The sequence below is a fragment of the Physella acuta genome, unplaced genomic scaffold (assembly GCF_028476545.2).
Source record: "Physella acuta isolate Inbredline_101_S28 unplaced genomic scaffold, ASM2847654v3 ptg000320l, whole genome shotgun sequence".
Lineage (NCBI taxonomy): Eukaryota > Metazoa > Mollusca > Gastropoda > Physidae > Physella > Physella acuta.
The window spans coordinates 654,830-670,036 of NW_026731839.1; the positions used below are offsets into that span (position 1 = coordinate 654,830).

The 15,207-nt window shown below is 34.7% G+C and overlaps 1 protein-coding gene across 1 annotated transcript; it reads left to right on the top strand.

Moving 5' to 3' along the window:
- The first annotated feature begins 1,634 nt into the window (after positions 1–1,634).
- On the top strand, positions 1,635–14,333 carry LOC131940507 (carboxypeptidase inhibitor SmCI-like). The gene is made up of 5 exons (XM_059299166.1): positions 1,635–1,741; positions 2,995–3,162; positions 8,024–8,189; positions 12,247–12,377; positions 14,007–14,333. The coding sequence occupies exons 1-5, from the start codon at positions 1,675–1,677 to the stop codon at positions 14,177–14,179; spliced, it is 705 nt and encodes a 234-aa protein (XP_059155149.1). The 5' UTR covers positions 1,635–1,674; the 3' UTR covers positions 14,180–14,333.
- Positions 14,334–15,207: the final 874 nt, after the last annotated feature.

The window sequence follows — 15,207 nt, forward strand, 5'->3', positions numbered from 1 at the left end:
GCAAAAAATTATTTTGTTCATATTTTATTACATTTTGAATTTTTTTGTAAACAATTTCCCGAAACCATAAGTAAAGTATTTAAAATTTGGTATAAACCTTCCTTGCGTTAATGGCTGTCGTCTGAACTAAAATCATAGGATTCTAATGAGGGATAAATTTATTAGAAAATTTCTAAGTTCATTTTTTTTTTGTCAGACTTTGAAAAATTCTAAAAATTTCAAAATTTGTCACAATGAATATCTTCTAGTTCCAGCGATAGGCTATCCTGTTAGGCATCTCCCAATGTATTTTCAGCAGGAAGGGCCTAAATGTTGGAAAACCGCAGCCACAAATTACTTAGTGAAAATTTTTTGGTTAAATTATTTATAAAAAATGTTTGCATCATACGTTAACTTTCTTTTATGTGCTGTTTTATAGCTCCTTATTAATTACTATTATGGTAAAAAAATTATGTATGTATGTGTAATAGTTTTTTTTTGGCAAATTTTTTCGTCAATTTTCAAATGTCTGGGTGATACTGCCCCCTTAAGAAAAGCGAATTTCGCCCGCGAATTAAGCTCTCGTAGCCTTGCTCAACAAATTTATTAACTACTCTAACGATCACGTTATATAAACAACGCACAGAAGTTTGTGTTAAATGAAAACTCAAGGATCTCGTCTTACTTATGGCTCTGAAGCTACGCTGGTAGCTTGGGCCACACTGTTATCTCATGTAATTAATTATGGTAATTGATTATGTGAACAAAATCTTTGTTTACAAGAAGCGGCCCCAACCTAATCGGCATGCAATAAAACGATAGCGTCAATAAAGGCTTTCTATGATACGTTTTCCAGCAAGTAGGTAAGTAGGAAATTGAAGTTATAAGGTATGAAATGAGAGAATGGTGCGAATTGTTCGTGCGTTTGTTATTTCTAATATTTATAGAGTGAAATGTGATTTAGATGATCATTTTTTCCCCAAAATAAATCGTGCCATCAAGAGACGCCAAAAAAATATTTGATCAAATCATGTTTTCATAAGGCTTGTCTTATTTTCTCTATAAAACAATCGTTACTAGGTGCATTTACTATTGATATTGTGCTTCAATCGCAATTGTAAGATTTACATCAAATACATTTAGATTTTTTAAAGCAATACTACAATAACAGCATTCAAAACTAACGGTTCATAGATTTCGGATCCTTTTTCATTTCGTATGTGTATTTTTATCGAGGGTTTAATATCCCCCAATTAACAGTATCGTGTAACAGTATACTATTTTAAAACAAAATACATTATTATATATTTCATGTTTTGCATTAAACGTTTCTTTTAAAATCTGTTATATTATTACAGTATTGTATTATGTTATTATAACTATATATATATATATATATATATATATATATATATATATATATATATATGTATTTATTTATTTATAAATATTGTTTCGTACTTTAACTATATTTTAAGGTGTTTTTTGACTTTTATTTAAGCTAATATAGACGTATCGGATATTCTGTTAAGATGCATAGAAAAGAAAATTACTTTTAATTACTTAAATTAAAAAATCTTGCCATTAAGTGAATATTTTGTACATGAACCAGTTTTAATTAACACCCCGAAGGGCTGCTGTTCACTGTAACATTACTTTATATTGAGAGTTAAAATAAGCCACAACTGTTCTAAAATGTTGAGCAAGTGGATTTGTGTGTTGCTTATTGTGCTCAACATGCAACCATCAGTCTTGGGAGGCCGTAAGTACTGGAATATTTTGTGATTTCATGCACATTAATTTTTTTACATCTCTAGTCAGAGCCCCCCCCCCCCTTCCCCCATATATAAAATGTTTTTCTGTTAATGAAGTGAAAAAACAGTAGAAGCCTATTTGGATCAAATGAGACGACGAGGTCGAACTGTAAAGCTTACAACTACTAACCGAAATTTGAATTCAGATTTAAATTTGTAGAAGTCCATGAGTCCAGCTAGCTCTAATGGGTACCTAACTCATATTAGTAAAAGTAAAGTCGGCTGGACCTAGTGCAGATAACTTTATCCCGTCATATGCCGAGGTCACAAAAAATAGGTGAACTCTACCTCACTTGCCCCACGGACCTTCAGTCAGCCTATTAAAAATATAGTTTAGCATACATAGTTTTTAACACATCTACTGTCTGAGAAAAAAAAATTTGGAATAAAACTTAATCATAATATCTAATTACCAAACTCAAATATTTCATATTTTCCCTTCTGTGCCCAAGACACACGGGGCCGTGTTCACTTTTATCGGTCTTCTTCACTTTTTGTAGTCTTCCAAGACAGTCATCGGGTCCCCCAAGACAGTTTCCTTGAGTCCCTCAAGCCATTTTTGATTGAATCCTCAAGACAGTTTCCTTGAGTCCCTCAAGCCATTTTTGATTGAATCAACAAGACAGTTTTCTTGAGTCCCTCAAGCCATTTTTGATTGAATCCCGAAGACAGTTTCATTGAGTCCCCCTAGCCATTCTTGATTGAATCACCAAGACAGTTTCCTTGACTCCCCCAAACCATAAAACTCGATTGAATCCCCAAGACAGTTTCCTTGATTCCCCCAAGCCATTTACGATTGAATCCCCAAGACAGTTTCCTTGATTCCCCCAAGCCATTTCCGATTAAATCCCCAAGACAAATTCCTTGATTCCCCCAAGCCATAAAACTCGATTGAATCCACAAGACAGTTTCTTTGCCATGCGGCTTCATGCCTCCATCGATTCCAAATATTTGGTAACATAAAAGTTTTCTTAGAACCTGGTCCACCGACAAAATCTTCTTCAGGATTTTTTATTTCTTATGCCCCAGATGGAGAGTTAACGAAATGCCCTGTCACGCTGGGGGAGGGGTGAGGGAATGAGGGACAATTGGGCATAAAAATAAATCTTTCTTGAAATGAATTGCACGCAGAAACATTATTTTAATATTATTTATTCCTAATGAAAGTGTAGCACTATTTTCCTATTTTTCTGATCACCAGCTAGGTACTGTAAACTGGAGCCAGAGACTGGTCCATGTAAAGCCGACTTTACCATGTTCTACTACAACCCATCCACAAACGACTGTGAAGAGTTTAGCTACGGGGGCTGTAAAGGAAACAGGAACAGATTTAAAACGAGGGAAAATTGTCTCCACACTTGCGGTTGGTAACTGATGCATTCAAGTCACAGTCAAATAAATACAACACTTTTGAATGTGAATGCTGCCGTTATCTTTGAAAATGTGTGAATAAATAAACATGCAGTAGACTGACTTTAAGATTTTCTCTACATTATTTACATAGAGAAAAATAATACTTTTGTTTTTTACAATTTTAAAAATATTTTTTTCTATATACAAACAGTAATTAATTATATAAGTAGGAAGCTTATGTAGTTTGTACCAGTGCTAAAAAATTGTTTCGAGTTATAAAATACTTTTGAGCAATTTTCTATAACTCATATTTTACATTATTATATTATCTTAAAACTCCGCGTATTTCTTAGCATTCGTTCTGACAATACTAGCAATGACCGAGAGAGTGATGACGAGAACTCAAAAACTATATATCTTAAGCCCTTGAACGCATTCTGATAGTTTCCCACTTTTCTTTGTGCATCCATTACCTCATGAGACAACTGAATGAACCATACAACTGCTCTGATTTATAGTTGTAGAGAATACAAAAGGAATATAAAAATAGATGCATTATAACGTAACTATATAATTCAATCTACCAATCAAAAACATTGAAATAACATGACAGTCAACGTTCCAGATTACAATTCGCCTCACACCTTGAGAGCTACATGGCTACGTTTAAATCGCTACCACAAACATTAGTTTTCATTTACCTATATCTAACTAAGGGACGACGTAACTGAGCTTACAAATGCTAACCCGAAAGTCTGAAGTACTTTAAACTAAATAAGCAACACCCTTCGCGAAAAAAAGCAGCTAAAATTAAAATAGCTTTTTAAAAAATTATTTATACTTTAAAATGAGTCCTCTCAGCTCTAACGAGTAGCTAACACACGTTAGGGAGAGTAAAGGCGGCTGGTTATAGTGCTGACCATACCATCCCTTCATATGCCTAAGTCAAAGAAACCTAACTGGTGAACTCTACTTCATCTTTCTCACGGTTAGACAGGCCCGAAAGGCTAACGTTTCTTTTTACAAAACAGACTTGTCTGTCGTTCCCACTGTTACCGTCTGCACGGAGTGTATTATTTCTTTAGCCGGCTAACTTAAATGACCTACAATTATATAGTTTTAAAAATCGTCTCTTCAAGGACTTAATAACACACCCTCCTAATACAACAATTTTACAAAAAAACGTACGTAAACAAGGCACAAATAGACTGGCATTTGGTAAAATAAATGTGTACTCTCCGACACGACTATTTTCAAGTATTATGATGTTTTCTTATAGAACGATTGGTGTCACATTGTCTGATGGTGTCACACTATATATTGGTGTTCCGCCATTCCTTCACTGTTCATAAACCTACCGAAACACAACACTAATAGACTGACATTCGGTAAAATAAATATGGCTTTTACAATATGTTCTTCCGGGTACAACGAAGGCAGGTAACAATGACACCCTGCTGACTGGAGCCTGGGATCCAAACCCAAGACGCTCGTTATATTAGTTGTGCACTCTACGACTTGACCATTTTCCAGCAATATGATGTTTTCGTATAGAGTGTTTGGTGTCGGATTGTCTGATGGTGACGCTAAAGCATATATTGAAAGCCACTCATTCAGTGGCGTAGCGAGGTAGGGTGTCACCCGGTGCGGCACTTAATGGTATCACCCCCCCCAGAGGCGTAGCGACCCATACAGGGGGCAAATTTTCGATTTGCACCCCCCCCTCAAACTTTCGATTTGCATCCCCTCTATATATTTTGCTATTTTTTTTGCCTTGGTGTCACCCCCACCCCCCCTAAATGGTGTCACCCGGTGTGGTCCGCACCCCCCGCCCCCCCAGTCGCTACGCCTCTGCACTCATTCACTGTTTATCATGAACAAGAGTTTGTGAATATTTTATAGCTAAGACGGGCTTATGAACATGGGCTTATGAATATGGGCTTATGTACATGGGCTTATGCACTTGGTTTGATGAACATGCCATATTGATGATCAGATTGCGCACATGGAATTCTGAACACCAAGTTATGAATATGGGGTTGTGAACATAGATTTATAAACACATGTTTATTAACGAGTATGAAAATGGTGTTTTGGGTGAGTTTAGAACATCATATTTTGAATATGTATAATGAACTTGAGGATATTACGCTATGAGTATGGATACATTCATGGGGATATGAGTATAGGGTTAGGGGTGTGGGTTAATGAACAAAATCACGGCACCCGAACTCGTGACTTTCGTGACCACACCGTTCCTTATAAAAATACAATTAATTAAACCCTGCTGTAATGTAACTATTAGTGATCTATTTAAGAAAAGCGAATTTCGCCCGCGAATTAAGCTCTCGTAGCCTTGCTCACCAAATTTATTAATGCCAATGACGCCTACACTGATAATCACGTTATATGCAATACACAGAAGTTTTATTAAACGATAATTCAAGGATCTTGTCTTATTTATGGCTCTGAAGCTACGCTGGTAGCTTGGGTCACGCTGTTATCTCATGTAATTAATTGTGGTAATTGATTATTTGAACACAATCTTTGTTTACAAGAAGCGGCCCCAACCTATAGGGCATGCAATAAAACGATCGCGGGAATAAAGGATTTCTTTTACGTTTTCCAGCAAGTAGGTAAGTAGGAAATTGAAGTTATAGTGTATGAAATGAGAGAATGGTGCGATTTGTTCGTGCGTTACTTATTTCTAATATTTGTAGAGTGAAATGTGATTTAGAGGATCATTTTTTCCCAAAATAAATCGTGCCATCAAGAGATGCCAAAAAATATTTGATCAAATCATGTTATCATAAGGCTTGTCTTATTTTCTCTATAAAACAGTCGTTACTAGGTGCATTTACTATTGATATTGTGCTTCAATCGCAATTGTAAGATATACATCAATTACATTTAGATTTTTTAAAGCAATACTACAACAACAGCATTCAAAACGAACGGTTCCTAGGTTTCGGATCCTTTTTCATTTCGTATGTGTATTTTTATCAAGGGTTTAATATCCCCCAATTAACAGTATCGTGTAACCGTATACTATTTTAAAACAAAATACATTATTATATATTTCATGTTTTGCATTTAACGTTTCTTTTAAAATCTGTTATATTATTACAGTATTGTTTTATGTTATTATAACTATATATATATATATATATATATATATTAATTAATATTGTTTCGTACTTTAACTATATTTAAAGATGTTGTTTGACTTTTATTTAAACAAATATAGTCGTATCGGATATTCTGTTAAGATGCATAGAAAAGAAAATTACTTTTAAATACTTAAATAAAACAAATCTTGCCATTAAGTGAATATTTTGTACATGAACCCGTTGTAATTAACACCCCCAAGTTCTGCTGTTCACTGTAACATTACTTTATGTTGAGAGTTACAATAAGCCACAACTGTTGTAAAATGTGGACCAAGTGGATTTGTGTGTTGCTTATTGTGCTCAACTTGCAACCATCAGTGTTGGGAGTCCGTGAGTACTGGAATATTTTGTGATTTCATCCACATTAATTTTTATACATCTCTAGTTAGAGCCCCCCCCCCCTTCCCCCATATATAAAATGTTTTTCTGTTAATGAAGTGAAAAAACAGTAGAAGCCTATTTGGATCAAATGAGACGACGAGGTCGAATTGTAAAGCTTACAACTACTAACCCGAAAGTCATGAGTCCAGCCAGCTCTAATGGGTACCTAACTCACATTAGTAAAAGTAAAGTCGGCTGGACCTAGTGTTGATAACTTTATCCCTTAATATGCCGAGGTCACAGAAACAGGTGAACTCTACCTCAATTGCCCCACGGACCTTCAGTCAGCCTATAAAAATTTAGTTTAGTATACATCGTTTTTAACACCTCTACTATCTCAGAAAAAAAATATTTGGAATAAAACTTAATCATAATATCTAATTTCCAAACTCAAATATTTCATCTTTTCCCTTTTGTGACAAAGACACACGTGGCCGCGTTCACTTTTGTCGGTCTCCTGCAATTTTCTTGCGGTCCTGCAAGACAGTCATCGGGTCCCCAAGACAGTTTCCTTGAGTCCCTCAAGCCATTTTTGATTGAATCCCCAAGACAGTTTCGTTGAGTCCCTCAAGCCATGTTTGATTGAATCCTCAAGACAGTTTCCTTGAGTCCCTCTAGACATTTTTGATTGAATCCTCAAGACAGTTTCCTTGAGTCCCTCAAGCCATTTTTGATTGAATCCCGAAGACAGTTTCCATGAGTCCCTCAAGCCATTTTTGATTGAATCCCCAAGACAGTTTCCTTGACTCCCCCAAGCCATAAAACTCGACTGAATCCCCAAGACAGTTTCCTTGATTCCCCCAAGCCATTTCCGATTGAATCCACAAACAGTTTCCTTGATTCCCCCAAGCCATTTCCGATTGAATCCCCAAGACAGTTTCCTTGACTCCCCCAAGTCATAAAACTCGATTGAATCCCCAAGACAGTTTCCTTGATTCCCCCAAGCCATTTCCGATTGAATCCCCAAGACAATTTCCTTGACTCCCCCAAGCCATAAAACTCGATTGAATCCACAAGACAGTTTATTTGCCATGCGGCTTCACGCCTCCATCGACTCCAAATATTTGGTAACATAAAAGTTTTCTTAGAACTTGGGACACCGACAAGTCTTCTAGAAAAATCTTCCCTAAGAGTGTTGATTTCTTATGCCCCAGATGGAGGGTTAACAAAATGCCATATCTGTCACGCTGGGGGAGGGGTGAGGGAATGAGGGACAATTGGGCACAAAAAATAAATCTTACTTGAAATGAATTGCACGCAGAAACATTATTTTAAAATTATTCCTAATGAAAGTGTAGCACTATTTCCTATTTTTCTGGTCACCAGCTAAGTACTGTCTACTGGAGCCAGACCCTGGTCCATGTGAAGCCCTCGCGTTCATGTTCTACTACAACCCATCCAAAAACGACTGTGAAGAGTTTAACTACGGGGGCTGTGGAGGAAACAGAAACAGATTTGAAACAAGGGAAAGTTGTGTCCACACTTGCCGTCGGTAACTGATGCAGTCAAGTCACAGTGAAATAAATACAACACTTTTGAATGTGAATGTTGCCGTCAATTTGAAAATGTGGTAATAAAATAAACATGCAGTAAACCTGACTTTTAGTTTTTCTCTATATACATTCTTTACATAAAGAATTTTTTTTTTACAATAGACCTGAAAAGCTGGTTACAAATGGTTCCACATTTTTTTTTTGCCACGAGGCATATTTTTCAACTAAAATTGAATATTTTATAATATTTGTGTAATGAAGACAAGGCTAGAAATAGCCAAAGACATAATTACTAGTAATATAATAGTAATTTAGCAAACACTTTTATTTTTAATTTGGATTACTAGAGTTAGGGTGTTGTGGTGATTGGGGATGTTATATTATTTAATATAAATACAATAATACATTATACACCATAGATCACTATTGTGTATTTTTATTATGGAAAACAATTCTTCTGACTTTTATTGTTTTATTCTCCCTGACCATTCTGGTTGACTTCAAAGAGAGGTTGAGGGCACCGTTTGAAAATATTTGAATTGATAAAACAATTCTAAACTGCTTTTCAGCGGCTTATAGTCGTTACAAAAATATTAAAATTAGTGTAATCAATGGTTTTCAAACAGCTTTAATTTTTTTTCAAATATAACTATAATTACGTCTCTTGCCATATTTTAAAAAGACGTTTTCAAAAATTTAGTATGATTACATAGACTTTTCATGCCTATTGTTCATATTTTATTATTTATATACATACAATAACATAATGATTAAAAGATAATGCAGGATAAAAGCTTATGTAGTTTCTACCAGCGTTAGAAATTAATTTAAAAAATACGTTTCGAAGTTATAAAATACTTTTGAACTATTTCATTGAACTCACATTTCAGAGCATTTTATAACCTTGTTAAACAGCCGTATAGATAAAGATTATGATATTATGGGTTCGTGTCAGTCGGACGTCCCTGAGTACACTCACCCCGATGAACACAAATTAGGGAAACAAGGCGACTGGACATAAAGCTGACCACACTATCCCCTTGTATGCCAATGAGATGAATTCTAATCTGTACCAAGTATCTTGGGCACTCTCGAGAAAAGGATTTCATTAAAATAAAATAAAAAACAATACCCGTAAAAAACAACAGCAATAAAAAAAAAACCAAAAAAAAAAAACAGATCTCTATTGATGTAAATTTTTATAAAAAGAAATATTTACTCTCTAGTTTTATGATTATTCTTTCATTATATAAAAATATAAAAAAAAATGAAAATCGCTAAAACGAAATATCCCAGTTCCGTCCGGGCAGATTAGGTTCAATAGCCGGTGTTAGCACTCTTCTAGGAGAGAAAAGTGCAAAATAAAACCATCGATGCCTAGTTCTAATTCTAGATGAACTTCATCTTCTTCTTCTTCGTTCTTAATTGAGAATATGGTGGAGGAATTAGACAACAAGTCCAACTTCGTGAATAAACCGGACTGTGGTCTCCAGATCAGCAGGTGCCCCATATAATTTTTCCCTGAGTGGGGTGAGCAGGGGCCAGTGTCTGACTCGCGCCTGATGAACTTCATCGACCACGTTTTCGTGACCAAGCCGAGCCACCTAGATGGAGGCGTCCGGCTGTGGTCAGGCATGGAGGAAGGGTTGGCGCCGCCATGGGACACTTAGCCCTAGACTCACCACTCTGTGGTGCCCTAACAACATTAACAAGGGTAAAGGAATGCTTTAGATTTTAGATGATATGCCTAAGCAATAATCATAATGCCATGTTCAATTTAAAGCCAGGTTTCTCACTTAGACGATACAATGTTTTATAGGTATTCTAGAATGAGTACTTAAAATAAGGGGAAATAATATGGACATTTTCGTCGCATCAGCGTTCAATAATATAGTTTTGCTCCCCTCACAGCGTTTGGATAATTTTACTGTTAGGCTCTTACCATTCACTTAGTAGCCTGTCAGTACGGTCGATGGTGTGAGCCAAATGGATTTATAGTCACAACATCTAGTCTACATAATAGATTGTGTGAAATCGATGACCCTCGTCACTACTTCGCCATGAACTTTAGAGAGCTGGACTTCTAACCCGTAAGTGTCCATTTCGAATCCAGGTTCAAGTCAGCAGGCCGTCCCTGAGTACATCCAACTCTGATGGGTACCTAACTCACGTTGGGGAAAGTAAAGGCGGCTGGGCATAGTGCTGACCACATTATCTGTTCATATGCCGAGGTCACAGAAACAGGTGAACTCTACTTACTTTGCCCTATAGACCGCCAGGTTTGAAAAGGGAATTTTACTTTACTTTACAACCCACATCTGCGAGAATGGTAAAATGAGTGGATATTTTGCTTGAGATGAATAGACATTCCCTCCACCGTTTTGAATGTTATCTTAGGTATTGCAAGGGTTTGAGATCAAACAAGGAGAAAGTTTTTAGCCTGTGTTTACTATGAACAAAATTTTCATATGTAAGCGTAAATATATGTGTGATGCAGTCACAATCAAATATGCAGATTTCACTTTCACATACAAATGTTACGGTTATATTTGATAATGTGGTTGTAAAATAAACGTATACATATACCTCCAAGTTTTTCTCCTCCTTATTTCACATTTTATTTTTTAATAATATATAATTGAAATGCATGTTTATTGGTTTTATTTCTTTAACATAAATAAATACACAGTGAAATAAATATGTACGTCAATAAAAAAATCCAAGGTCAAACGGAATGGTGGGTATTATAAAAATATACAAAATGTGAAATTGATCTCTGTTCGAATATGTCAATACATAATCAAAGGTGTGACAGAAAAGAGGGTATTATAAAAGTTTTGTAAAATGTGAAATCTACGGCAATAAGTATCGTATCCCAACTGTTAATGCTGTGTTTTTACTTAAACGATAAAATGAATTATATGTTTAACAGAGAGAGAGAGAGGGGGGGGAGATGGGGTAATTAGGGGATGTAGAGTGGTATAATAACATGGTGTGGGAGGAGTACTTGATCTGCACTAAACACATGTGATTGGCAAGGACTAATCAACTTGTTTTGTTGTATCAGCATTAAGTTAAGCTCACCTGTAGGCTTTTAATTAGTAGCCCATCTGTATAGTGGGTGGTGGTAGTGGGAGCGGGGGGGGGGGGGGGGGGGAAAGGGGTGGATTTTATGAATTCAAAGCCGCCTACAATATTGACTTTAAGTTTGGTTCAATTCCCTTCCCCCCACCCGCTTCTCACCTTTAACCTATTGATTAACATCAGATGAACAAGCCTGTTAATTGAAAGTTCTTAACTTGTATAACTCTCACCAACTCTAGTAAAATTATATTTTCAATATATATTCTATTTCGTTCGAGTGGGGGGGGGGGGGGTGGGCGGTCATGGTTTTTCGGGAGGGGGGTGGAAGAGATACCTGGAAGAAACTCTGAAGGTAGAGCGATATCAATGGCACAAAGACAGATATTGGCCTTTTGTCTAATGTCTACGGTTAAGGCAAAGTTCTGTATCAGTTTATGTGATTGGGAGAAAGCATTGACAGGATGCTGTGATTATTTAAGACGGGTCGGATACAATTAATAGATGTCGTGAAATAGGTAATATTGGTAAATGGATGAGTTGTTATTTTGTTGCGTCTGCTAATGCACATCTGTGAGCATCAGCATTTAACACTCATTAAAAAAAGGATATTATAAAAGAACAATAACATATTAATAGACCAGTTATTGTTTCAAAACTATTGATCTATTTTGCACGTTAAGCTAAGCAATATTTGTAGTTGGTTATATTATACACAAGATTATGTATCACTATGGCTTATTAATATATATATATATATATATATATATATATATATATATATATATGTATGTATATATATACTACCAAGTAAAAATTTTAGGGTATAGATTTTTATCTTGTATTCAAAATAATTTAGGCGAAATTTTGTTTGTAATATATATCCACCCACTACACTTTGATTTCTTTTTATAAAGCTTTCCAATAAGCGAGCTTGTTGTTTAAAAAAAAACAGTTTTAATTAACTCACTAAAGTGCTGCTGCTAATTATAAAATGACTTTGCGGAGATCAGCTAACACAAGAAACAACATTTGTAAAATGTTGTCTCAGGCGGTTTGTGTTTTACTCATTGTGTTCATGATACAACTTTCAGCGGGGGATCGCCGTAAGTATCACAGTATCACTGAAATATTTTAAACATAACATTTCGAATATTTTCATCAGCTGACTTAAAATTGTGTTTTAATTGTATTATATTTGAATCTCATACGTACTTTGATAAATCAAGGTTTTAATTAGAATGTATGGTTCAAGTATTTTTTCTTCAATTTTTTGATATAAAATCTATGTTACATTTTTAAAATCTAGATTTAAATTATACCTCTTTTCGCGCGAACATGTTCTTTAGTAAATCTACATCATAATTAAAATACAAGTATCTAGTTTAATTCTATTTCCTTGATTGTTTCATGTAAAAAATAAAAACATATTAACCAGGTTTAAGTTTCATCTGTTCCCATTTTTGACATAAGTCGCACAATAACATTTCATGTATTTCGATCCAGAGATAGTTTTAACAACCATCTGCAGTGCCTATCTTGTCCTTGTTGCATCTGCCGGACATGATTGGTCTGCCTCTATAAAACCTATCTACTTTACTGCAGAGAATCTATTCAAATAAAAATAAGGTTCCTAAAATCGTCAGGAGTTAAATATGAAAATATTTGAAATTATTAACGTATCACTAGGGGATCTACAAAATTGTACATTTAATATTATTTCTTACTTGATTTACATTATAGATAAAAATATTGCAAAAAAAAAAGAATTGATGAAATAAAGTAAGTAAAGTTTCCTTTCGAACCTGACGGTACACGGGACAAGTGAAGTAGAGTTAACCTGTTTCTGTTGGATAGTGAGGAGTGGTCGGCGTGGTCGAGTCGGTAAAGCTCATGGTTGCTAAACCGAAAAGTCTCGAGTTCGAACCCTCGGGCAGATGAGGCTCGTTAGCTGGGGACAGCCACTCCTCTAGGAGAGACAACTCGAAAATTAAATAACTGCTGCCTTGTAGTTTGTTCTTGGTTGGACAAAGGCTATGGAAGCAAATCCAAAAAGAAAAGCAGGCTGAAATCGGAGTCAATGGCCTCTATGGCGCATAACCAGTTGACACGTAACGCTTAATTGTTTTGGAGGCGTGGTCGAGTCGGCAAAAAGCTCATGGTTGATAAATTCGAACAAAGTCTCGAGTTCAAACCCACTGACAGATAAATCTCGATCCCCTTCAACACTAATAATTAAGAACGAAGAAGAAGAAGAAGAAGAAGGATAGTGAGGTCAGCACTATGCCCAGCTTTTCAGGTACTCATCAGAACTGGGTAGACTTGAACCTGGATTCGAACTCTATACTATCATTTTAGCAGTCGTATGAAATAAAAGTGTAATTCATACTTTTTATATCTTTAAAGATCTGTTGGAAAGCTCATTTTTATTATTTTAATAACTACAAACTTTAATTTAGACCGTGTAGAATTTTAAACATATAAAAGAAAAAAACAGTCTAACAAACTTCACCTCCACCAAATAATTATTGAATATCAAGCGCTAAATAAAAAGCTGTAATGTACTATGTAAAATGTAGAAATATGAACTATTTTCTTGACATTTACTAAATAAAATGCAGTAATCTGAACTATTTTGTTAACATTTACCAAATAAAAGTTAGTAATAATATAAACTAATTTTTAACATTTACTAAATAAAATGAAGTAATATGAACTATTTTTTTTACCACCAGCGTCGGACTGTCAGTTAAATCCAGATATGGGCCCATGCCGTGGCCACTTCATCAGATACTTCTTCAACCCATCGTCTGGAAGATGTGATTTATTTATCTACGGCGGCTGTGATGGAAATAACAACAACTTTATGACAAGAGACGAATGTATGGAAACTTGCGGGCACAATTAGGCAGGAAGAAAGTTTTCAGTGTCATATGTTCATTTCAATGTATGTGTAAGACGATGTCATATATCATGGTACTGACAAATATAAAACGCGCATACGAATGTTTCTGTCATATTATCTAATATGTATGTAAAATAAACATATAGACACAACGCAAGTTTTTTATTTCTTATTTTTTATTTCGACTTACATTATTTATATATAATGCATAATAAATGTAGTTTTGCTACATATATTATATATATATATATATATATATATATATATATATATATATATATATATATATATAATTACTAGCTGTATGTCATTACTTCGCTATGATGTAAAATAAATTAAAAGTAGCACTCTGAAGAAATAAGAAAAAACACACAATGTAGGCCGGCAAAACAAAAATTGTATCAATCTAAACAATATATATATATATATATATATACACACACTACGACCAAAAACAATGAACGTAATACAATCTGTTTTGTAAGTCTTGTAAAAAATAATTTCTTACATAATATTTCCTGAGAAATTATTTAAGACAAGTGAAATAGGGGAAATAATCACTCTCTGAATATAAATATGTATATATCTACACATGTAATTATAGATGTCAAAATAAATAAATAAATACTTTAGAATATAATAAAATTGTTTAACACAATTCGTGTTTACAAAATGTTTTTGTCTATTATCAGAATATAATATATCGTCATCATCAATGCTAAAGTATTACAGCATAATGAAAGTTTTTAAAATAAGAGTTGGTATAAAACCACGCTTTTCGCTATAATAGAATAACATTCGGAATAACAGCCTACATTTAACTAAATATCGGTCTTTTAGTTCAGTTCATATATTTTAATTAACTACTGCTTCTTTTATGTTATTTAAAGATCATTTTTTAACATACTGATAGGTATGGGTTACATCACTGTATTGATCACACACCTTTTTACTGGTAATTCCAAAAACAATATTCACAGAGTTTTACCTGTTTCAAAAGCTATGACTCTGGCGGCATGGTACTTCGGTAC

Coding starts and splice junctions, on each gene's coding strand:
- LOC131940507 (XM_059299166.1), top strand. CDS start 1,675: ATGTTGAGCAAGTGGATTTGTGTGTTGCTTATTGTGCTCAACATGCAA. Junction 3,163..8,023: donor TCTCCACACTTGCGGTTGGT/AACTGATGCATT, acceptor TCTGGTCACCAG/CTAAGTACTGTCTACTGGAG. Junction 8,190..12,246: donor TGTGTCCACACTTGCCGTCG/GTAACTGATGCA, acceptor AACTCACTAAAG/TGCTGCTGCTAATTATAAAA.